A 26,470-nucleotide genomic window follows, 5' to 3' on the forward strand; every position below is an offset into this window, starting at 1 on the left:
CATAATTTAGCCATTGTAAATAATTCTGCAATAAACATAGGGTACATATATCTTTTTGAATTAATGTTTTTGTATTCTTTGGATAAATACCCACTAGTAGAATAACTGGATCATATGGCAATTCTATTTTTAATTTTTTGAGGAAACTCCATACTGTTTTCCACAGTGGCTTAACAAGTTTACATTCCCAACAGTGCATAAGTGTGCCTAGCAACTTTTCAAGTGCAGTTGTTATATCTTATATGCTATAGGGATATAATAAATAACTTGGGATTTATCATAGGTTAGTCACTCTAGATGAGCCAGAGAGGTATGCAGAGTATAAGCAACATGCTTATTTTTATCTTAAGACAATGGGAATTCATTCAAAGTTTTTATGAGTGATGAGAATCACGGAAGGCTATGGTGACATGATCAGATTTGTTTTTCAAAACGTATTCTTTATGTGTATGGAGAGTAGATTAAAGGGTGGATAAAGCTAAATTGGTTGGGAGGCAATTATGGTAATAAAAGTGAGAGATGATGGTCATTTGGACTAAATCAGTGATGGCAGAGATGTAGAGAAGTGAATAGAGTTTGAAGACATATTGACAGGACTTGGATATGGGTATTTCAGAGGATTAAGAAGAAGTGGGAGAAAAGTGTCAAAAATGTATATTAAAAACTAGAATCTGACACACATAGATTTGTATTTGTCTTTCCCTTTTTCTTCCTCTACCCCCTTTTATTTTTTTATTTTTATTTTTTGTAATTTTTTATTTTTTAATTTTTTTTTAATTTTTAAAAATTTTAATTTATTTTGTTGATTTTTTTAATTTAATTTTTTAAAGTTTTTTTTAATTTAAACTTTTCCCTTTTTCCTCTTCATCCCCCCTTTTATATATAGTATATATAGAATCAACCAAAATTTTGGATATATATATATATATATATATTTGCTTTATTTTATCTATATTTTAATCTTTTCTATTTCATTATTATTTTATTTTTATTATTATTGTTATTATTATTTAGACTAAGCATATAATTATATAATCAAGAATATATTTCTAGTTAAGATATTTCCTAATTATACATTATTGAGGCAGGAATTTCCTAATTTCTGACATGCCAGAAGTTTATTTTCTGAAATTATACAATTTAATTTTTCAATCTGTTTGTCTTTAGAAAACTTGTTTATCATAAATGAACCTCATTTTCCTTGTATAGAAATTGAGGCTAATGGTACTATCTACTCATAGGGCTTCTATAATGGCTAATTAGACTACTGATAGTTCCCCAATAAATATTACTCATTACTATTAATCAAAACATTTTACATATACTTTCTCATTTCTCCTCAAGTCTTAACCCTCAGAAGATAATAGGGATAGTGATTCTCACTACCAAGTGAAGTAAAATGACATTTGTAAAAGTGACTTTCTTATGTTTATATAAAGTTAGGGGAGATACTGGTGTGGAAAGGTCAGTCCATAGAGCCAGCCTGAACTGAGTTTGAAATTTCACTTTAGGTGAGACAGTTTGGACTCAGAGACTTAAAATGCCCAATAACATAGAGCTAAAATGTAGTAAAGTGGAACAAAGGCAGAAAATAATGTTAGGTCATATGTCTGCCATGAGGGTTAAATTAGGTAATGAATGGAAAGCACCTAGTATCCAGCATCTGTGGGATACTGTCTTCTCCCAGCTCTTCTCTATTAATGCCCACTTTTGAAATTATTTTGAAATAAAATAGTTTATATAAAATAATTACTGTCATAGTTAAAAGTGGAATTATTGTGATTTTAATGCAATATCTATAATGAAGAAGCTAGTACTAGTGGTACAGTACCTAGCACACTCAGCAGAGGGAGCTTCATAAATAGTTTCTGATAAAAATGATCCAAAATTAAGGGCGCCTGGGTGGCTCAGTTGGTTAAGGGTCTGACTCTTGATTTTGGCTGAGGTGATGATCTCATGGTTTGTGAGTTCGAGACCCGCATTGGACTCAGCACTGACAGTGTGGAGCCTGCTTGGGATTCTCTCTCTCTCCCCCCCGACCCCGCCTCTTTCTGCCCCTCCCCCACTCAATGCACATGCACACTCTTTCTCTCAAAATAAATAAATAAACTTAAAAAAAATGATCCAATGTCTATCAAGTCTTTCTATCCTAATCAAATCTCTAGTATTAGACATTATAATTAATCTTTCACATGTACAATTTGTGAACTCTACATTTTGTTTATATACAGAGGGTTTATATGCTGAAATATAATTCATTTTTTCAATTTTCTTTTTTTTTTAAATTTTTTTTCCACGTTTTTATTTATTTTTGGGACAGAGAGAGACAGAGCATGAACGGGGGAGGGGCAGAGAGAGAGGGAGACACAGAATCGGAAACAGGCTCCAGGCTCTGAGCCATCAGCCCAGAGCCTGACGCGGGGCTCGCAAGATCGTGACCTGGCTGAAGTCGGACGCTTAACCGACTATGCCACCCAGGCGCCCCCATTTTTTCAATTTTCTATTTCATTTCAATCACACTACTTATTAGATAGGGTTTTCAACTAGTATGTTTGTTATTTTTAATTAGAAATAAAAGTCATAATGAAACAAATTTTTTGTATCACTTACTTTCAGAAGCATAAACTCTGGAACATTTTGTGAATTTATAGTAATTCTCAAATTTTCAAAGGTGGGGAGCAATGCTAATTTTACAAATAACTTTGAATAACCAAGTGATCTCTTGGAAATAAATTGTACTAGATATACAACAACACCAGCAAGAGCTTCCAAGTATTTGGTACCATAATATTATGGGGTCATGGCTTCTATACATACTGTCTTGAATTCTCACAACTCTATAAGAAGGTATTATTTTCCTTGTTTTCCAAATAAGGAAGGCCTGAAAAAGGAATTATTCAACTCTACTGGGAAACCCTAGCAAGGCTTCACAGTAGAGAGATCATTAAATTGTGTATCAGGATATGATAGGGGAGCACCTGGGGGACTCAGTTGGTTGAGCGTCTGACTTTGGTTCAGGTCATGCTCTCACAGTTCATGGGTTGGAGCCCCACATCGGGCTCTGTGCTGACAGCTGAGAGCCTGGAACCTGCTTTGGATTGTGTTTCCTTCTCTGTCTCCGACCCTCCCCCACTCGTGCTTTCTCTCTCTCTCTCTCTCTCTCTCTCTCTCTCTCTCTCTCTCAAAAATAGATACACATCAAAAAAAATTTTCATGAAATAAAATAATATGATAGGAAGCTCATTGGTTAGGATGGGAATGTCACATCTTTAGGAAATATTATTAAACAAAATAGGGAAGAACAGTGGCAATGAAGATGGTTGGCCAGATAGGGCCAGTTGGAAAGCTGTGGCCTAGGAGTCTGGTCTTAGTATAGTAAGGAGAACGTAATGCTATGGCTTTTTGCCATGTACTCTTTTAAATAATACAACCACGAGCCTTCATATCCCTATGGAACTCTTCCTTCATTTACATACCATATGGAAGTTCCTCACAATACTGTAATGTGAATGAAAGAGATACACTATCTGAAATCACATATCCATCACAGGCCTGCCAACCAACCGGCTGCTCACAGTGAATCATTTACATTTAAAATTTGGTGTTCTGCACATAGAAGTGTACAATTCCTGTTGAATTTCTGTAGCTCCCTGAAGATGCGTCTTCTTTCTGCAGCTGCTGCATTCATTTGCATTTCAATATGAACATTTAGAGGTCAACTGCCTGTATTTCAGACACAGTTATAAATTGGAGCCAAAGCAGATATTAGAAATTGGTATCTCTACAGGTGTATGGATACAGCTCTGGGCTCCCAGTGCTGCCATGCTTCCTGATATAGAAAAAAGCACATGATATAGTCTTAGGAAAGTCTGAATGAGTTATGTGATGTCATTGGTCAATTCAGCCCTTTCATGGACTTTTGTTTTTCCTTCTTGATATCTCTAATTTCTGTCCAAGCCCCAGCTCACTTAACATGTCCTTTATTTTATTAATCTTAACCTATGGTCCCAAGAAGCCAGTTGCATCTTCATTATAACACAAATTTCTTTGTCTGGCCCACTATATGTAAAGTTCCATACAGGAGTTCTATCCATAGTCATCCATCATTCATATGACCCACCATTACTGACAATGTTGAATATTATTCTGGGTGCTGGAAAGCAAGATCAATGTGGGCCTGACCTGCATAGAACTCATTGCCTAGTGTGAACTAAATTCTGAATCTCATGGTATGTTTTGAGGCTTTTGCAAAAAATAGGTGCGTAGTAAATGTTAAATGAAGGAATGGATTGCTTACTCACCACAGCGTTAGGAACTGTGGAGCATACAGTGTACCCAAGACAGTTTTAGCCCTCAGGTGGCTCATACCCCGTGGTAGGCACAGACAAGCACATAGGTAATTCTAGTGCATGACGGAAAGTATTCTGTAGTAGAGGTATACACATATTTCTGTGGGAGTGTGTAATGGCAAAAGATGAATTCTGGCTTGGGGGATGTTCTGCCCTTCTGTCACAGTGAAAACAAATTATTGTGTCAGCCACTGAGCATAATTGGAATCCATTTGCCATATGCATAAGGAATGAGTAGATTCAGAAAATAAATGACGTTAGGGAGAATTTGTTTCCCTGCTATTTATTTTCTCTTGCAACGTTACAGTATGTTATCAAGTGACAGCTTCCAGATTTATAATCTCCTTCCTAGAAAATAATTGAATCCCTTCCCTCACATCTTCCTTTCCTTTACTATCCTTCCCCTACTGGTGGGTAGAGAGGAAATAACGGGGACAATCCAAAAGTATTTTAGTAGCTAGTGTAAGGGATAACACAAAGAACTGACTTGGGATTTTTAAAATATTTTTTAATAAATTTTTGCCAGATTCATTACTCTATGGTCATAGGTTAGTTTGCTGAAAAGTATTTTAAACCATGGTTTCCTTTGTTGCCCATATGAAAATAACACTAGTCTAAGAGTTTAAACACAAGATGCCAGCTGCCATTAACCAAAGGTGTGACTTTCAAGAAATCTTTTTCCCTCATTGGCCTTATTCTTCATCTACAAAATGAGTTCATTGGACCAATTAGGAAGTCCCAACATCAGAGGAATATAGGGGCTAAAGATGTGATATAAAAGAGAGAAGCAGGTTAGCATTTGCCGTGTGAGAATCTGAATGAAGCCAGTATTGTGACATCTGGGTTTTTTTTCCCCAAGAGTCTACAAAGCTGGATTCTCATGTAAAATTTCCACAAAGTAGCATTTAGCCAAACAGAACATATCTAAATGCCAATTTAGTCCAAAGGCATCCTTTCTGTAGCCTCTAGACTAGATGCTTTCTGAAGTCCTTAGTATCTTCTCTGATTCTGCCTTGTTAAGACACTCTGATTTCCCTCTGTTTGACAGCTACTAAGCTTCAAAGTTCTGATTCCCCAGATGAATTAAAGAACATATTTTTAAAAAGAACATATTTTAAGTGCTGTAAAATTAAATTGTAATCACAGATTGAAGAATTTCAGTTTCTGCTAATCCTTTTAGAATCTTCTCATTTGATTAAACAATAGTAAAATTAGGATTGAATGTTAAGTGTTCTAAATCAGTGATCCAGTTTTGAACAAAAATAAAATAAAAAGGGACCAGCCTCTCTTCCTTGCTTCCATTTCTTCTCTCCAGGCTGCTGTGAGGCAGATGGAGCCTGAGAGCAGCTTGCAAGTTTGGGTTGGCACAAATCCTCATGCCTGCATTGGGCTGGCCCATAGTGGACCCTAAAAAATAATCCTTAAACAAAGTAAATACTGTTGACTAAAGTCCAGTTCTTTTGTGCATTAACAAGCCAACTAATTAACATGCCCTCTCTTTCCTAATGCTTACTGGGTAGAAAAGAAGTCTAGATAAAATGAGCTGTTTCATTGTGTGCACTCAGGACTTTAAAATTTTCCTAATAAGGTCAAACTTCTTGGGCCTCCCAAATTTCTTTCACTGAGCCCATGGGTTACATGCTGAGTGTTTCTGAGGAGAGAGATACTGTGTCACTTATATCACCAGCATCCATCACAGTGTCTGACATACAGTATGGGTTCAATAAATGTCTGTTTAATCAATAACCTAATTAATCTCTGAATGAGTCAATGAATAAATTAACTAAGAACTAGAATTTCTCTCTAGGGCCTAAGAAGCAAGAACAAAGGAATTGAATAGAACTGTGAGTTCTATTAAGACATCTAAAGAAAGGCTGTGTCAACCAACAGAAAGTAAGGAGTTTGAAAATGTAGACAGAAGATCAGCAAAAAGGTGGTTGGGACCCTTACTGCTCTCACACATAATCATAGATAGTCCCCTGACTCCAGGTGTCATCTCATGATTCTGGACATTTCAAATATGATGTTATCTTAGATAGAAGGGTGATTAACAAAACAAAACAAGAAATCAGCCTGGTCAGCGTCAGGCTGCAAGTTGGTGCCCACCGTCTCTAGGCTGCGGTTCTACTGTCAGCCCAGTTTTCAAAGCCTCTGCAGTTTTCTCAGAGCTTGTTGCTTATGCGCCTGGTGCCAGGAGTTCATATTTGACTTTGTAGGATCACTTTCTTGAGCTCCCCCCTTCCCAGTTTCCCTGACATTTTTCAGCTCTCTCTCATCTCCGCCCTGATCCCCTGGGTAGAAATGTGCAGCTTTGGTGTCTACCTCTGTCTTTCACCTTTGTCCTTTTGACTAGATTACCACGGAAGCCACCATTTGGGGGAGAGGCTAGGAGAAATGAAGAAAGCATTTCCCCACACTCTTGAGACACAGTTCCTTTGGTCATGGAGAAGGGTTCCCACCTTAAAGTACAGCAGTTTGCCCCACTACCTCTGCAGGGCTGCCTGGGGCTCACACAGACCAAAACAAAAATAGAATTTCCTCCACTCTCTCTGACTCATAGGGAGCCCCTTTCCACTCTTCAGACCAGAAATAGAGGACTTCTCTTGGTGATCCCTCTGCCCACACCTCAGATTAGCCCACAGCTCCATGTTTTGGGGCTACCTTTGCATCCAAGCCTGGAGATACTGGAGGGAAAAGATCCAAGAATCTCACGCATGTTTCAGTGGTGTTTTAAATTCTGGTTTCCTCCCCCAACCCACCTGTTACCATTTTCTTTTCAAAATCCTCTGAAAACTGTTCCAGTCATTCTGTCCAGGGTTTTTAGCAGCATTCAGTGGGAGAAATAGGGTGGAGAGGGCTTACTCCATCTTGACTGGACCAGAATTTTCTCAAGTAGTTTTATTAGGTGGTGAAAGCCCATGAGATTACTTAAGGGGATTGTTTGGTCCACCTGGCAGATCCTATTATAAACTGGCAGTATTAGTTTTGTTTATTGTTATTCTACAAAGGAATGACTGCTCTTGTAAACTGATTTGACAATCTGGAGACCAGACCTGGTATTTGGTGACATCCTGTCATTCATCAGGCCACATTCATGTACCTAACATATATTAATAGTACCAATTATATGTCAGGGGCTGTGCTAGGCACAGGGGCTACCTGTATGAATGACACAGAATCTCTGTCATTGAGGAGTTCACAGTGTACTAGAAACCAGCCAAAGGTCACCACCAGTGCTACAAGAGGACAAAGCAGAGATTTAAGTCTAGACCAAAGACATGGGTAAATAGGCAACTTGTGTATAGGGTGTTCAGTGTGTGATAAATGCTAGCATCAGTGCTGTGGGCGAATAGAGCAAAACCTTAATTCTAAACTGGAGGAGGGTCATGACCAATTTCTGAGAAGACGTGAGTCTTAGACACACACAAAATAATAAATAGAGAATCTGCAAGAGAGTATGTTCCACATATATAGAGCAAAATGCACAGAGGCCCGGATACAAGGGAGAAGAGTTTACAATGTGACTACAAGAAGTTTCGAATATGTGGTATTATACAGTATCATGGGTCAGAATTGAGGGGTATATCAAGGGCAGAAAAGAAAGGTCTGGGAAGTTGGGACAAGGTATTTGGAGTATAATTTGGTTATCAACTGAATGGTTTTAAAAGGAGACTAATAAAATCAGTTTTGTGCTTTAGAAAGACCACTCTTTATATATCTACGCTGGGAATATATAGATTCCAGCAGAACAAGATTAGAGGCAGTAAGATCTGTTAGGAGGCTATTGCAGTAACCCAAGCAAGAAATTATAAGACATTCTGGAACTAATAAAAAATAAATCATGCCATGTCCACACAAGGAAACACTGTACAGCTGATAAAATAGTGCAGCACCAGGAACTCAAAAAGGAGTCTGATACCTGAGATAGATCCAGTCTGTCATCTGGTCATGTCAGTTCTGTTTTCAAAATGTGTCCTGAATCTGAATGCTTCTCACCCTCATCTAAGCCACCAGTGTCTGTTGCCTGCTCGGTCACATCGGCCACTGACTGATCTCCCCATTCAATGCGTGGCACAGCACTTTTGATTCCCCATCCCCACCAACCTATTTCTCACACCTCAAATGTACACTAAACCATCAAGTTGCTTAAAATGAAAACCTAGACTAATCCGTGATTCTTCTTTTTTCTTAATACCTCACATCCAACCCATTAACACATCCTATTCTCCCTGCTTCCAAAATGTACTTAGAATCCTATCCTAAACTAAGGCACCATCTTCTGTTAGCTTCCTATTTCCACACTCCCTCGGTTTTCCCACCCTCATTCAATCTTCATCCTCAAAATAAATTTTTTAAAATGAAAAGGATATCGTGGCATCTCTGATAAAAGCACTCCAAAGTCCTATACTAGGCATCCCTTATCTCATTACCCTCCTTGTCTTACCCTTACTCACTATTCTGGCCTTCCTTGTTATTCCTCAAAAACACACTAGGCACATTTGCTCTAGCAAATGCCTCTACTTGTGAACATACATCTTCCAGATCTTTATATTCTGCATATGAAGAAACAAGCCAGATCATTTGTAACAGAACTTGGATCAGGGGCCAAGTAACATAAACCATTTTACTTTATCAAGTGCTTTATAAATATAAACTCAGCTAATCCCTGTATAAATCAATTGCTTAGATATTATTATTAAACCCATTTTTTTTCAGGCACAGAGAGGTTAATGACCTAGGCCAAAGTCACACAGCTAGTACATGGCCCCGCTGTGATCCTAACCTGCTGCCTGGTTCCAGAATCTGTACTCCCATTCTTTATGCTCTGCTATTGTTAGTAGTTGATGTGTACTCTCTAACACAAAGTAAGGTATTTTGCGGATTTCACCCCCTTCTGATGTGTGTAGAGTTAGGGAACAGGTAGAGATAGACAGAGATCTAAGCCTGAGGAGGTAAGAGGCAGGAGAATTACCTAATTAACCAAATTTGCACCCCCATATACAAATACTAAAGCTATTGCGGTAATTGCTTTTAAATACAGCTACCACTACCCTGTGCACAAAAAGCTAGGCTTGCCAGCTACTGACGGGTCATCTTGATTTCCTTAGTTTCTTCATCTACAGTGGAAACAGCTCCTAAACCTCCTTGAGTTTTATGAAATTGAAGCATTTTTAAAGTATTTATTTTGTTGTCACACATTTCAAAAGAGCTCTCTCAGCTACCTAAAGGTGATAACTTAGCCTGGAGCTGCTGCTTCTGATGGAGGGAAAGGCTGGTATGTAGGTGAGGTGGTGTAGGCAGGATTTAAATGTGAATTTCTCTTAATTGCCCCCCTGTTGCATCCTGAATGCTAAAGCAGATTAAGATATCCTTCTTTAAAAATTCCTCATCAAATTGACTTAAGGAGATATTACAAAGGTTAAATTTACATTGGTTTTCTTCCGCAGGTTTTGTTTGTTTTTTGAATTTGCAGTCTTCTGGTAGTTTGGGTGACAAGGGAAAATAGCTACCAGGAACTTCTGTAAGAGCCTAATGCTGCCCACGTAGGTCAGGTGTTTGAAGATGCTCAGTAACAACAAATGATACAACAGACTGTGCACAGACACATGAGTCCTTTGGTTTCTGAGCTCCTGCTTTTTTTGGTCAGCTCCTTTTGTGCACTCCTGGGCCCAGAATTTGGGCAGCGTTAGCGGACATTATTGGAAGGAACAGAAACATAGCACTTTCCAGGAAGGATTCAATCTTGTTACCAGTTTGTTTTCCCTCACTTTATCTCTTAAGTAGAATACTTTTTAGAAGTGATACAGTAATATCGTACGGGGAGTATTTCTAGAGAAAGCAATATAGTATAGCAAAAAGGGCACCGATCTTAGTGTTAGAAATTCTTGTCTATTTTTGATTTTTATATCCACGTAACCTTGGAAAATCTACTTAAATTGTCTACACCTCAGTTTCTTTATCTCTGCAGTGTGAATACAGGTATTGATGCACATCACTGATACACGCAAAAATTATTTTGAAAAGTGCCAAACAAATGCAAATTTTCATTCTTGCCCCCATTCAGTTCAACAAACAGTTCAGTAACCATGCCCTAAGCACTGTCATTTGATTTACAAATGAATAAGCCTCAAATGCTGCCTTTGTGCCAGTTGCTGTCTATTGTAGACAAGGCAGAAAGAAAAATCAGGAAGGGAACCTGAAACATGACTGCCTGAGAGCTCTACTGCGCATCATATTAGGCCAGACCTTTGGCTTGCTTTTGTTTTCCAAAGTGGTGACCACAAAACATGGTGGCTAAAGGGCTTTATGATTTACATTTTGGTACAGTTACTATTTATGAAGCATCTATCTTGTGCCAGCCTCTGTGCAAGGTATTTATGACTTGTCGCCATTTAACAGGTGATTAAACTGAATCTTAGAGAATTTAAGTAACTTGCTCAAGTCACAGAGCTAGTAAGACATAAAGCAAGAATTTACATCTCCCTCTCCTGCTCATAAGAGGAAAAAACGAAATGAGACTCAAACCACCACCTATCTAGTAGCCACAAAAGCAACTATTGCTGAACTCCGATAAGGGTTAGGAGGCTGAGCTGATGTGTGAGTAAGACACATCCTTTTAGGGAGTTAAATGGAGGAAGAAGGTAGGAGATGGACTGACGTGGGGACCGGATGTTCCAAATTCTCCTCCCCCTAAGTATGCCCACATTTCTATAGTATGTTGTGCAGGGTGCCTGAGATAGGTATAGAGAAAGTGGTAGGAAGTTTGAAAAAGCAAAGTTAATTTTAGTATCTATAATCATGGTTGTCTTCATGAAGGAAGTCCTCTTGGAGCCTTTGAGAATGGATAGAAATAGTGTTGGTAGGGTCAGGAAGGAAAAGAAAATAGAAAGGAGAGTTAGAAGGGACAGTTCTTTAATTTACTCAAATATTTTTTGAGGACCCACTCTGTGCTAGGCACTATTCTAAGCATTGAGTAGTAAAGGAAACAGGCAAAAAAATCCCTGGCTTCACAGAGGTTACATTTTAATGGGTAGATGTTTTAGGCAATAAACAAGACAAATACATAATATTTTAGGTAGTGGTAAGGAGAAAACTACTGTCAGGAAAGGAGACCCACCGGGAGTATGTGTGGAGAGTGGGACAGAGATGATATGTAGCCAGGGTGTCCCAAGGTCTCACAGAGAGGATGATATTTTAACAAAGACCTGCACTTAGGAGGGAGCAGGTTCTGAAGACCTCTGTGGCAGAGCCTTCTGGGTAGAAGGAACAGCAAATACAAGGGCCCAGAGGCAGGGGCACCCCTGAATATTTGAGAATCAGCAAGGAGGTGAGTGTGGCTAGAGAGCAATAATTCAAATCAAGAGTGTTAGGAGATGGAGTCAGAAGCATGAGGGGTAGGGTGCCATGAGTCAAGTTCTTGTATGTCTCTGAAAGTCATTGCAAGGACTGTGGCTTTTACTTTCAGTAATAAATGCCACTGAAAAGTTTGATCAGAGGAGTGTCGTGATCTGATCTACATTTTAAGGGAATTTCCATGGCTGTTGGGTTTAAAATTGGCTGGAGTAGGGGAGGAAGGGCAAAGATAGAAAATAAAAACAGTTTAAAGACTATTGTTATAATCTGGAAGAAGACGATGTATATTAAACCCGGTAGAACAACCAACAAAACTAAAAGGCAACCAACGGAATGGGAAAAGATATTTGCAAATGACATATCAGACAAAAGGCTAGTATCCAAAATCTATAAAGAGCTCACCAAACTTCACACCCGAAAAACAAATAACCCAGGGAAGAAATGGGCAGAAAACATGAATAGATACTTCTGTAAAGAAGAAATCCAGATGGCCAACAGGCACATGAAAAGGTGCTCAACATCGCTCCTCATCAGGGAAATACAAATCAGAACCACACTCAGATACCACCTCACACCAGTCAGAGTGGCCAAAATGAACAAATCAGGAGACTATAGATGCTGGAGAGGATGTGGAGAAACGGGAACCCTCTTGCACTGTTGGTGGGAATGCAAACTGGTGCAGCCACTCTGGAAAGCAGTGTGGAGGTACCTCCAAAAATTAAAAATAGACCTACCCTATGACCCAGAAATAGCACTGCTAGGAATTTATCCAAGGGATACAGGAGTACTGATGCATAGGGGCACTTGTACCCCAATGTTTATAGCAGCACTCTCAACAATAGCCAAATTATGAAAAGAGCCTAAATGTCCATCAACTGATGAATGGATAAAGAAATTGTGGTTTATATACACAATGGAGTACTACGTGGCAATGAGAAAGAATGAAATATGGCCCTTGGTAGCAACGTGGATGTAACTGGAGAGTGTGATGCTAAGTGAAATAAGCCATACAGAAAAAGACAGATACCATATGTTTTCACTCTTAGGTGGATCCTGAGAAACTTAACAGAAACCCATGGGGGAGGGGAAGGAAAAAAATAGGAGGTTAGAGTGGGAGAGAGCCAAAGCATAAGAGACTCTTAAAACCTGAGAACAGAGGCGCCTGGGTGGCGCAGTCGGTTAAGCATCCGACTTCAGCCAGGTCACGATCTCACGGTCCGTGAGTTCGAGCCCCGCGTCGGGCTCTGGGCTGATGGCTCAGAGCCTGGAGCCTATTTCCAATTCTGTGTCTCCCTCTCTCTCTGCCCCTCCCCCGTTCATGCTCTGTCTCTCTCTGTCCCAAAAATAAATAAACGTTGAAAAAAAAATTTAAAAAAAACAAAAACAAACTGAGAACAAACTGAGGGTTGATGGGGGGTGGGAGGGAGGGGAGGGTGGGTGATGCGTATTGAGGAGGGCACCTTTTGGGATGAGCACTGGGTGTTGTATGGAAACCAATTTGACAATAAACTTCATATATTGAAAAAATTTTTAAAAATAAAATAAAATCTTTTTTAAGTAAAAAAAAAAAAAAACCCGGTAGAAGTAGATTGGTATGAAGTAGTTTAATTATTAACGGTAGAAAAAATAAGAGTTCAGAAGGTATGAAGGAAAGAGGAGGGAAAAGCGACCCAAAAATATTTGATTTAATACTTAGTAGCATGGAGTTTACAGTGGAGGGGGGTCAGCAGGGGTGGGAAGTATGAAGCGAGCCTATGTAGAAAAGAAAATTATGAGAATTGATTACTAAGCCTGGGTCCAGTGCTTAGTCCTTAAATGGAAATGGGATTCCTCATCTTAAACTTATGTCAGGATGAGTTGTGCTGTTTTCTTTGTTTTCTGCTCAGGGAAAGTACCAGCATTTGGGCCAGCAATCAAGAAGGGGGTAATATGCCTCTACAGTTTGAAAAGTCATGAAAAATCATGCTACCTTTAGAAAATTCCTTTCTATCTCTCTTACAGAAAACTTTTTTCCCAAATGACAAGCTCTGTCTTTATTTCAGCTGTCACTTTTGCCTTCTTTCCATGTTCTCCCTATGTGTCTCAATCTTCCCCATTCTTCAGTTACCAGCCCTGGTAATAGATTCTGCCTCCTGAACACTTCTGCCCATAACCATGGCCTCTACCTAGGCAAGGCCACCTTCAGCTATCATGGGGATCATCGCATCACTTCTTCATAGGTCTTTCTGGCTCCACTCCTGTAGCCTTTTTAATCTTTCTCCATGCTGTAGCCAGATTAGTCTTCCTAAAATAGAAATCTGATCATGCCCCTACCTAAACACTGCAAGGGATCCCAGTGATCTTAAGATAAAGTACATCATAAAGTATACCAATCTCAATGTGGTTTAAGCAGCCCTTCCCTCCTCTACTTCTCTACCTCTTCCCATTCTCTCATCTCCCATATCATGTTCTGAACATTCCAACCTTCTTAAAGTTTCCCAAGCACAGCACACTCTATCTCATCTATGAACCTTCAAACACGCTTCCCTCCACTCTTCATCCAGCTGATACTCAGACATAATGCTCAGCCTCAGTGAGTCTCTTGGTCTGATGCCCCTCCTGACTCAGTCCTGCCTCAGGACTTACCAAACCATACTGCAGTGGCTTACTGAGATGCTCACGTGCCTTCTTGACTCTAGGGCAAGCATCAGGTTTATCTTGTGCCACCTATGTCCCTCGCTCCCAGCAAGTTCTGAGCAGTCATAAGTAACAGACACTCATTCCATACTGCATCAATAACCTATAACAAATGTTAGTTCTTTAATGAAACTTTCCCAAGAGCTGTCCATTGGAAGGGTAACTCGACATGGGTTACAAATTTATCACCTTCCACCTTTTGCTGTGGTTACATAATTTATATTATTGAACAAGTTCTTAAGTGCCGAATCCATGCCCAATTTATCATTGTTTTGTCCCTAGATCGTCTACCATTTTTTTATGTTCAGACTCTAACAATTAATTGATTAATGGAGTATAAATGTTATATTTTAGAATTTCCAAATAGGCCAGTTTATGGAGAGCAAATGCTTTGAGGTTGCAAGGGGTGCATGATAAATCCAAGCAGGTAAGTTGAAACAAAATGGTAGAAAATATAGTTTGTTTAGCTATTACTTACTGGTTTGGAAGCTGGAGATTTGTTGTGGATTTCTAAACCAAGGAAGTAATATTATCATAGCTGAGTACTAAGGAGATTAATCTGTCCTTAAAATAAGTTTATGATACAGAAATACAGTGCTTTCCTGCATCCATCTCCAGGATTGGTAATAGATTAAGTGAATCTTGGTACTCTTGGGGATTCGGGTCTTTCTTCAAGGTTTTTTGGGGGGAAAAACTGGAAATAGAAGACAATTATTAGACATATGGATTTGGGACCTCTATCTTTGTATTTAATCTGGTTCTAACTCTGATAAATTGCTCAGTGAATGCTCAAGTTATTCAGAATCCATGGGTATAGCTATAGCAGAATTAAATCTCATAGTTAATCCATAATTTGTTTCTCAACAGGTTCTCTGACTCTGAGAACACATCACGTTCAAGATTCCAAAATGGGATTTGTGATCAATGCTATCTATTCCATGGCCTATGGGCTCCACAACATGCAGATGTCCCTCTGTCCAGGCTATGCAGGCCTCTGTGATGCAATGAAGCCAATTGATGGACGGAAACTTTTGGACTCCCTGATGAAAACCAATTTTACTGGGGTTTCTGGAGATATGATCCTATTTGATGAGAATGGAGACTCTCCAGGAAGGTACTGTTCTGATTCTCTTCCAGACAATAGCACCTGAACAATCATCTCTTGATCCTAAGGTGTCTGTTTCTGTCTTTTGTAGTTATCTCGGCTTACTGGTCATATTTGGCCAGTTCTGACACCAAAAAGTGATGAAAGATAGAGAGGGGAAGACCCATTTTCTGTAGCCAGGTACATTACTGATGCTGACAACAAACTCTTGGAACCATCATATTTCAGAGACCTGCACTTAGAGACAGGAGCCTCATGTTATTGTAGCAAATCAAAAGCCAGCCCTGTGGTTTCTCTGTACGTGTTTTCTGTTATTCTCTGTATTCTGCTCTCTTTTGGGGTCATAGAACTCTTCTGAAACATGAATGGTTCCATTTGTGGTAATTCAGAAATGGGGCTGAGGTGCTGTTACATTGTTTGCTGTACCTATAGTAAGTTATAAGTCATTTTATTATCCTGTAGCTGGAGGACTTTCTCCTTTCTCGAGGACTAAATTGCCTTTTCCTCTGAAATTCTACCTTTCATTATTTATAGAGGAGCCTGAGAAATATGAACTTACTGTTAATTATAGGTCAGCCTCCAGGGAAGTCATTAGGTACCTAGAACTTACCACTATTCACATCTATCTCAGACTCAAAATCCTTAAGGACTGTACACATGAGACTTTTAATCCATGAGGGATAATGTTGTTAAAATGATATTCAGAGTTGTAGCAGGGCAAGGTCTTCACTCTGCCTTACATTGGCACAGTCAGGGTCCTCTGGTCTCCCACTGTAAAATCCCAAGTATTCTTCCAGCAACAGTTTATGCTTGACATGGTGTCTTTACACTCTGCAGCTGATCCTGCCAAGAGAAGGTTTCATGACTCCATGACTCACACCCCATGTGCCCACACATGTACCAGCCACCTTGGTTCTAGCTTGTTTCCACATTACTGAGGTGAGCTGGAGCTTGTCCCTGACTGCAGCTGTTACCATCTCATAAGCTGAGCTTTGACGTGACAGTTAGTTCCAAATCATGCAGCCAAGAGCCAAGCTATATATTTTCTCCATTCTAGAGGCTTGAAGAATATTGCTCCAAGCCGGCGCTTTGCCAAGAAAAGCTGACTTTTCATATATAGTTTTCTTCTTTTTGGCTATTCAGTATATCCATGGGGAGTAGGGAATACAAGCATTCTATCAGGGCCAAAGAAAACTTCACGTTTGTTGTAAGGCTTCATAGGGCAGGTCAACCAATGAGCTCAGTCTGTAGCCTCAGGTCAAGGGCTAGTCCCTGATATCTGCACATGGATTTACTATTCTTATGAGCATACCAATCACACCAACATCAGCTTAGGACTTGTTCCTCAACTTTGATGACTACAGCTCCAATATTCAGAGTTTTCAAGGCATGTACCCAAGCCAGTTCCACAAAGCAGATAGTGAAGAAATGTCTCAGCTCTATTCCAATGGAGAAGCTTAATGGATCAGACAGAACATCACTGTCTCATTCATAATCCTCCAAATTTGCTGCAGTAGGGTACACTTATGACATTGGTTCTTAACCTTTTTTAGAACACGAATCTCTGTTAAGACTCAAATGAAATTTATAGATGTTCTCTAAATTACAATATACATAAAATTTTGAAAACAATTTCCAAGAATTCACAATTGTTTAGAGATTCCAGAGTTACAAAATTATAAAGGTTTGGTATTACAGTAACGCATTAATAAATAAATCTGAATTGGACTCTGAGGGCATGAGCCAGATTCAGGAGGATGGTTTCTAACTTTTTATTTTTCCAATTAATCCATTTCTATTTACAAAATAACTAAACTAATATTAACTGAACATGTGTTCTGAGCCAAACACTTAGCTAAGTCCTCTACATTTTAATCCTATGAGGTAATGTTATCATTCTCTTTTCCCACTCCAGGCTCACCAAGTGAAGCTTACAAAGATTAAATTACTTCCCCAAAGATACAGTCTAATACATGATAGCTCAAGATTCGAAATCAGTCTCCTGGACTTCATTCCTAACATTACACAGTAGCCTGCCAATTAATCAACCAGGATCAAAATTAAAAACCCACTGTTTTTTGAGAAATGTATTGGGAGACATTCTGTTGTTATTTCTGTGGAGTAAAAGTTATGGCTCTGTTGGATCAAAGACATTCCAAACTGAGAAATGAACCAGAGGAGCCCTGGGGGTGACTAAGCAGTCCCCTAAAATGCCAGAGTCACAAGAGGAAGATCCTAAACAAAGAAAGCAGAGACAGGTAGCTCACTCTGGCAAACACACTTGGGGACTACTGGAGAATTCACTTCAACCACTGCTTCTAAACCTCACATCTAATCAGACTACTATTAGTCCACAATTCTTTAATGAAACCTTTGGGACCAGGTATGTTACAGAATTCAGGATTTTTAGATTTATAAAAGGTAACATAGTCATATAGTACCACCAGCATGCTGTGGAGCAGGCTTTAATCAACAAATTAATATTTCTGTAGCAAAACACACAAATATTCACACAAAGTGTGATATATAGGCTATATGTAGCAAAACATACAAATATTCACACAAAGTATGATACATAGTATAAATAGCCCCATTACAGTGCAGGTCAAGTTCTATCACCAGATGAGTTCAGATTGGGTCATGTTTTGTTGCCAAGTGAGTTATAAAATAATTTTCAGAGCTCTAAGGTTTTCAGAATTATAGATAAGAAATACAGACCTGGACTACTTACCACCAATGGTATAGATCACAGGTCGGCAAACTGTGGTCTTCAGGCCAAATTGAGTCTGCTGTCTGTTTTTGTAAATCAGGTTTTATTGGAATACAGTCAGCCTCACTTACTTAGATAATGTCTATGGCTGCTTTCACACTACACTGGAAGCATTGAGTAGTTTCAACAGAGACCATCTCACAAAGCCTGAAATATTAACTGTACCTTTACAGCCAAAGTCTTCTGACCCTTATATGGAGACCATTGAGAACTAAGGTTTATGAGGACTTGCCACTGCCTGGGACTGAACATAAATGGGCAGAGGAAACATGGAGTCAACATCAGACTAAGTACAACTGACTACTTAAAGCAAAAAATTTAACAATATATTGTGATATTTATAAGCATGGCTGTGTAAAGTATTTGGCAACATGGCATAAAGAAAGGGGGTATAGAATTATACAATGGCAAGTTTCTTATCTACATTAAGTGACACAACATTAACTTTAAGTAGAATAAGATAAATAGAGTGCATATTTAATCCCTTAGCAAGAGGAATAGCTAAAAGACCAACAGAAGACTACTTTAAAATTTTTGATTAATCCAAAAGGTAAGAAAAGAAGAACACATGGACAGATGTGACAAAGAAAAAAAAAGACTAGAACACTAGAAATTTGAAGATACTGAGCTGGTTTGCACAATGGTTCTTAATATGTGGCTCTGTCCACGGAGGGTCCATAGAGATGATTTGTTTCAACTTCCTAACTCTCTCTGGGGTGAAAAAACATTCTCAGAGAAAGGAAGAGGCATGCCCATTCCCATGCAGTCAGTTAGTAACAGAACAAGGACAATATACAATTGCCAGGCACAATCATTAAATTCAAATGAGAAGAATCTAACTTAATTTACACCCCCTCCATTTTCTTTATGTTACATGTGAAATGGTTCTATGTATATCCTGAAAAAAGATCTCATTATTATTTATTAAAGGATTTGGTCAAAGCAACCCTGTGGTCTCTGTTTAATCTCTGATAATCCAACCCCAAATTCACAGATCATTATAATCACTTTGTTGCATGGACTTGTGTGTGGAGTGTGCATTTTGTTAACCAACAGACAATTTATCACATTTTTAAGAATTAAACTTTTAAAAAACACACACCTTAGAATTATATACTGAGCTGATCTGAGGAGCTATAGACATCTAATATTCTGTACAGTCAGTTCCCCTCACAATGTTGCAGTTCCCCTGACGACCTTGCTTCAGCCTCTTGGGTAAACAATACCTCACTATCTTCTGAGGAAGGAAGACTGCTCCAATTTTCAGGGACTTATAACTGCTTAGAAAGTTCTTTATTTCTGTTAAACTGAACCCTGCCTGCCTCTAGTTTCTACTTAGGGCTTTGATAGGACTTTTTTTTTTCTTTTTGGTTAGAACACATTTCATGTTTTATTTTGTTTTTGAATGCTATATAAAATTCATTTTTTAAAATGTTAGTGGGGCGCCTGGTGGCTCAGTCGGTTAAGCATCTGACTTCAGCTCAGGTCATGATGTCGGGCTCTGTGCTGATAGTTCGGAGCCTGGAGTCTGCTTTGGATTCTGTGTCTCCCTCTCTCTGCCCCTTACCTGCTTGCCTGCTTGTGTATGTGTGTTTTCTCTCTCTCTCTCTCTCTCTCTCTCTCTCTCTCTCTCTCTCTCTCTCTCTCTCCCCCTCTCTCTCTCTCTCAAAAAATATTTAAAAATAAAAAAAAAAATGTCAGTATATTTCAACTGTAAATTGTGGTCAGTTAAGGAAGAGAGACAAGGAAAGGCAGAGAGAAAGGAGGAAGAAGAGAGATATTGCAGAAGACAGATCACACCTATCACACACAGTGATGAGAAAGAGGTTTCAGGAGCACAGAGATGTAGAAACCAAGAGGCTCAGTGAAAGACAGCAAGAGAGCAAGACAGGGAGAAAGAGAGGGAATGAAATAATGGGAAACAATTGCAGAAAGCTATTATGTGTTTCAATTCTTAGCTAATTAATTCTTCTCTCACTTTTGATGGAGAATAAAATCTATATCCTATCTCTGAAAATTGAAAGAATTCATATCAATTGATAAGTGAAGGCAAAAAAAATATTTTTCATGGAGAATTATTTTTACCTAATTTTTTTCTAATATACTGCTACCAAAGATTTTTACAGTAATGTTATATTTTCATCACTACAACTACTAATGATAATATATCTGTATTTGTCTTACAGATAAGAAATAATTACCAGAAATCTGGAGGCTAATAATTGCATGGGGAGGATTCATTCTGTCTAACATAGTTAAAACAGGTTGACAGGTTTGAACCAAATTTAAGGTTTAACTTTTCTTGAAGTCACTTCCCTGTCAAATATAACATTTTCCATTCTATGCAGTTTTCATATTTATTTTTCAAAAACTGGATGTCTTCATGGTTTACCATTCTCCTACACAAAACAGATTTTTGTGAAAGGGAAGCAACGAGGGTTGATTCTTTGCTCTATCAAATAGTTATGGCACATTCTAATGGAGAAGAACAGCAGACTGGAAGTCTAAAGGCTGAGTTTAGGTTTGCTCTGCCACTTGTATACTCTGCAGTCTCGTACCACTCAACAACCTCACCAAGCTTTGGTTCCATTATCTGTAAAATGAAAAGTGTGTACTAGACCTTATCAGAGCTAAGAATTGGTAGGAATGGGTTGATGGCTCAAATGGGGCGAGCAATGAAACCCTCATATCTCTTCAAATCAGTAGCAGCAAAGAAAGAAGCTTCCTGACACCGATAATTCTTTATTTTTCCAAGCCTAGAATGTCCAAAGGTTATTGGCTCACAGAGTATTTGCTCACACCGAGTACCTTTTGAAGTCTCAGAAGCCCATATATTTGAAGTAGTCAGTGACATAATATAGGAGTTTCTTTTTTAACCTTAGTGCTCTATTTTCTAATTATCTCAACTCACTGTATTCTTAGTAGCCACTGGATAAATGTGACCGAGTGGAACAGTTTAGGACTCAGTTTTTGTATCCTATAGATTGGTACTTTGGGTTTAGAAGTGGACTTTCGACAGTTACTCAAAATTGTTGCTTACTTCAGATAAAACACTTTAGGATAATCCTTAAACAGTGAACAAAATTTAAGAATGAATTAAAATTCTGAAAAAGACACTACAGTAAAAAAAATGTGATTGGGAGTAAAAAGAGAATGGTATTATTTTACAATGTAGATCCAAACAGACTGATTTCATATTTGTTCTGAACATTTCCTTACTGAGCATTGGTCTGAGTATGTCAATCTGTCACTGGAACCCAAAAGCTAGAAAGTTTCCCATCCATGTCAATTTGCAGATAGCTAAAATAAGCTGAGCATGAAAGGATGAAGGGATCACGTGTAAGAGCCCATCTTCCAATCATTTAAGTCCTAGGAGGAAAACACATAGGGTACTATGTGAAGACACTGTATACCTAAGACATACCCACAGTTTACATCTACATGAGCCAATAAAGTGATGGTATTGTTTATCCACTGTCCTGACACTAGAAAATTATTTCAAAAATGCTTCTCTGGAAATGTTCTTACATACAAGAAAAACCTTGTAAATAAATAATCACATTAATTTTGCCTCTTTACATCTCTATCCCCATACTCAAAATGAGAACAATAGCTAATAAAGGCTAACTCACAAGGTACTCCTATCTTCTAGCATTTTTACAGTGCTTTAGAAGCTATTTTCACACTTATTTTATTTTGTTTTTTTATTTTAATTCCAGTTAGTTAACATACAGTGTTATATTAGTTTCAGATGTACAATATAATGATTCAACAATTTCATACATCACCCAGTGCTCATCCCAAGTGCACTCCTTGATCCCCAACAAGGATCAAGGACCCATCCTCCCATCCACTTCCCCCCTGGTAACCATCAGTTCTCTACAACTGAGAGTCTGTTTCTTGATTTATCTCTCCCTCTCTCCCTTTATTTTCCTCTTTGGTGGTTTTTTTTTTTTTTGTTTCTCAAATTCCACATATGAGTGAAATCATGTGGTATTTGTCTTTCTGTCATATTTTGCATATCATTATACTCTCTAGCTCATTGCAAATGGCAAAATTTCATTCTTTTGATGGCTGAGTAATATTCCATTATATATACATATATAGTTAATACATTAGTATTATATATAGTATTATCATTTGATGAATGGAATTCTTATTATTCTTCTTATTATTTAATAAGAAATTATCTTATTTGTCCATTCATCAAATGATTGACACATGGGCTGCTTCCATATCTTAGCTGTTGTAAGTAACAATGCTATAAACGTAGGGGTGCATGCATCCCTTTGAATTAGTATTTTTGTATTCTTTGCGTAAATACTCAGTAGTGTGATTACTGGATTGTAGGGTAGTTGTATTTTTAAACATTTGAGGAACCTCCATACTCTTTTACACAGGAGCTACACCAGTTTGCATTCCCACCAACAGTGCAAGAGGGTTCCCTTTTCTCCACATCTTCGCCAGTACCTGTTGTTTCTTGTGTTGATTTTAGCTACTTTGACAGGTATGAAGTGATATGTCTTTGTAATTTTGACTTACACTTCCTTGATAGTAAGTGATGATGAACATCTTTTCATGTGCCTGTTGGCCATCTGCATGTCTTTTTTGGAGAAATGTCTGTTCATGTCTTCTGCCCATTTTTAATTGGATTATTTATTTTGGGGGTGTTGAGTTTTTTTAAGTTCTTTATAGATTTTGGATAGTAACCCTTTGTCAGATATGTCATTGGCAAATATCTTCCCATTCTGAAGGTTGCCTTTTAGTTTTGTTGATGGTTTTCTTCACTGTGCAGAAGCTTTTCATTTTGATTAAGTCCCAGAGTTGTTTCCCTTGCCTCAGGAGACATATCTAGAAAAAAGTTGCTATGGTTGATGTCAAAGAGGTTATTGACTATGTTCTCTTCTACGATTTTTATGGTTTCAGATCTCACATTTAGGTCTTTAGTAAATTTTTAATTTATTTTTGTGTTTTCTATAATAAAGTGGTTCTGGTTCATCTTTCCTTCTTTTGCATGTAGCTGTCCAGTTTTCCCAATACCATTTGTTGAACAGACTGTCTTTTTCCCATTGAATATTCTTTCCTTCTTTGTCAAAGATTAATTAAACAGATAATTGTGGGTTTATTTCTGGGTTTTCTATTCTGTTCTGTTGACCTATGTGTCTATCTTTGTGCTAGTACCATACCATTTTGATCACTATAGCTTTGTAATATAACTTGAAATCCAGAATTGTAACACCTCCAAGTTTGCCTTTCTTTTTCAAGATTTCTTTGGCTATTCACAGTCTTTTGTGGTTCCATACAAATTTTAGAATAGTTTCTTCCAGTTCTGTGAAAAATGCTGTTGGTATTTTGACAGGGATTGCATTAAATGTATACATTGCTTTAGGTAATATGGACATTTTAACAATATTTGTTCTTCCAACCCATGAGCATGGAATGTCTTTGCATTTCTCTGTGTCATATTCAATTTCTTTCATCAGTGATTTACACTTTTCAGAGTAAAGGTCTTTCACTTCTTTTGTTAGGAATAAGCCTAACCAGAGAAGTGATTATTTTGGGTGCAATCATAATGGGTTTGTTTTCTTAATTTCTCTTCCTGCTGCTTCATGATTGGTGTGTAGAAATGCAACACATTTCTGTATATTAACTTTGTATCCTGAGACTTTACTAAATTTGTTTATCAGTTCTAGAAGCTTTCTGGTGGCATCTTTCAGGTTTTCTATATAAACTATCATGTCATCTGCAAATAGTGAAAGTTTTACTTCTTCCTTACTGAATGGATGAATTTTTGTTATTGTTATTGTCTAATTGCTGTGGCTAGGACTTCTAGTACTATGTTGAATAAAAGTGGTAAGGGGCACCTTCCTGGCTCATTTGGTAGAGCATGCAGCTCTTGATTTTGGGGTCATGAGTTTGAGCCCTATGTTGGCTGTAGGGATTGTTTAGATAAATATATTTTTAGAAATGATATTTGTTTGTTTGCTTGTTTAGAAAGTGCACATGCATGAGAGTGAGGGAAGGGCAGAAAGAGAAAGAATCTCAAGCAGGCTCCATGCCCAGAGCAGAGCCCTACATGGGGCTCAATCTCACAACCCCAAGACCATCATCTAAGCTGATACCAAGAGTCTGATGCTTAACCAACTGAGCCACCCAGGTGCCCCCTAATTTTTTTAAGTGGTGATAGTAGACATCCTTGTCTTGTTCCTGACATTAGGGGAAAAGTTCTCATTTTTTCCCCATTAAGGATGATGTTAGCTATGGGTTTTTCATATATGGCCTTTATTATATTGAGGTATGTTCCCTCTAAACCTACCTTGTTGAGGATTTTTATCATGAATGGATGTTGTACTTTGTCAAATGCTTTTTCTGCATCTATTGAAATGATCTTATGGTTCCTATCTTTTTTCGTATTGATGTGATATATATCACATTGATTGATTTGGCAGTATTGAACCACCCTTGCAATCCTGGAATATATCCCACTTGATCATGGTGAATGTTTTTTTTTGGTTTTGTTTGTTTGTTTGTTTTACTGTATTATTGAATTTGGTTTGATAGTGTTTTGTTGAGAATTTTTGCATCTATGATCATCAAAAATATTGGCCTGTAGTTCTCTTTTTTAGTGGTGCCTTTATCTGGTTTTGGTATCAAGGTAGTGCTGGCCTCATAGAATGAATTTGGAAGTTTTCCTTCCTTTTCTATGTTTCAGAATAGTTTGAGAAGAATAGGTTAAATCTTCTTTAAATATTTGGTAGAATTCACTGTGAAGCCATCTCTTCCTGGACTTTGTTGGGAATTTTTGGATTTCTGATTCAATTTCTATGCTGGTTATTGATCTGTTCAAATTTTCTATTTCTTCCTGTTTCAGTTTGCATAGTTTATATGTTTCTAGGAATTTATCCATTTTCTAGGTTGTCCAATATTTTGGCATTTAGTTTTCATAATATTCTCTTATAATTATTTTTATTTCTATAGTGGTTGTTATTCCTCCTCTCTCCCTTGTGATTTTATTTGTTTGAGTCCTTTCCCTTTTTTTCTTGACAAGTTCGGTTAGAGTTTTATCGATTTCATTGATTTTTTTTTCAAAGAACCAGGCCAAGGTTTCATTGACGTGTTCTTTTGATTTTTAGTTTCTACATCATTTATTCTGCTCTAATCTCTATCATTCCCTTCCTTCTGCTGGTTTAAGATTTTGTTTGTTGTTCTGTTTTTAGCTCCTTTCAGTGTAAGAATGTTTATTTGAGATTCTTTTTCCTTCTTGAGGTAGGTCTATATTGCTATAAACTTCCCTCTTAAAACTGCTTCTGCTATATCCCAAAGGTTTTAGAATGTTGCATTTTCATTTTCATTTGTTTCCATGTACCTTTTTATTTCCTTTTTTAATTTCCTGGTTGGCCCACTCATTGTTTAGTAGCATCTCATTTAACCTCCATGTTTTTGTGAATTTTCCATACTTGTTCCTGTGATTGACTTCTAATTTCATAGTGTTGTGGTCAGAAACTAGGCATGATATGAGTTTGATTTTCTTGAATTTGTTGAGGCTTGTTTTGTGGCCTAATATGTTATCTATTCTCGAGAATATTCTGAGAGGATTTAAAAAGAATGTGTGTTCTGCTTTTTTAGGATGGAATGTTCTGAATATCTCTGGTAAATCCATCTAGTACAGTGTATCATTCAAAGCCATTGTTTCCTTGTTGGTTTTCTGTTTAGATGATCTATTGATGTAAGTGGGGTGTTAAAGTCCCCTACTATTATTTTATTATCATAGATTAGTTGCTTATGTTTTATGTATTTGGGTGCTTTTTTTGAGTGCATAAATATTTACACTTGTTATATCTTTTTGTTGGATTCTCCCCTTCATTATTATATGTCCCCTTCTTTGTCTCTTTTTACAGTCTTTTTTTTTTAAGTATTATTTTGTCCAATATAAGTATTAGCTATCCTGGTTTTCTTTTGACACCTATTTGCATGATAAATGTTTCTTCATCCCTTCACTTTCAATCTGGTGTTTTTAGGTCTAAAAAGAATCTCTTGCAGGCAGCATACAGACAGGTCTTGTTTTTTTATCCATTCTGTCACCCTATGCCTTTCGATTGGAGTGCATAATCAATTTACATTTAATTATTAATAGTATGTATTTATTGTCATTTTATTATTTGTTTTGTGGTTGTTGTGTATCTGCTTTTGTTGATTTTGTTGGGAGATCTCTGTGCC

General features: G+C 37.8%; 1 protein-coding gene and 1 long non-coding RNA gene across 3 annotated transcripts in view; one reads left to right on the plus strand and one right to left on the minus strand.

Annotated features, from left to right (window-relative positions):
• Positions 1 to 26,470, plus strand: part of GRM5 (glutamate metabotropic receptor 5) — a 507,658-nt gene that overhangs the window by 395,678 nt on the left and 85,510 nt on the right. Inside the window, exon 4 of the mRNA XM_047879457.1 lies at positions 15,246 to 15,492. Within this exon, the coding sequence (XP_047735413.1) occupies positions 15,246 to 15,492 (247 nt within the window). The remainder of the gene's footprint in view (positions 1 to 15,245; positions 15,493 to 26,470) is intronic.
• Positions 1 to 26,470, minus strand: part of LOC125177288 (uncharacterized) — a 114,863-nt gene that overhangs the window by 4,700 nt on the left and 83,693 nt on the right. Inside the window, exon 4 of one of the 2 annotated variants that reach the window (XR_007156555.1) lies at positions 16,233 to 16,326. The exons of the other annotated variant lie outside the window; for it this stretch is intronic. This is a non-coding gene — a long non-coding RNA (uncharacterized LOC125177288). Of the gene's footprint in view, positions 1 to 16,232; positions 16,327 to 26,470 lie in introns of those variants that run through there. 2 annotated transcript variants of the gene reach the window in all.

This window comes from Prionailurus viverrinus, chromosome D1 (assembly GCF_022837055.1).
Source record: "Prionailurus viverrinus isolate Anna chromosome D1, UM_Priviv_1.0, whole genome shotgun sequence".
NCBI classification, from domain to species: Eukaryota; Metazoa; Chordata; class Mammalia; order Carnivora; family Felidae; genus Prionailurus; species Prionailurus viverrinus.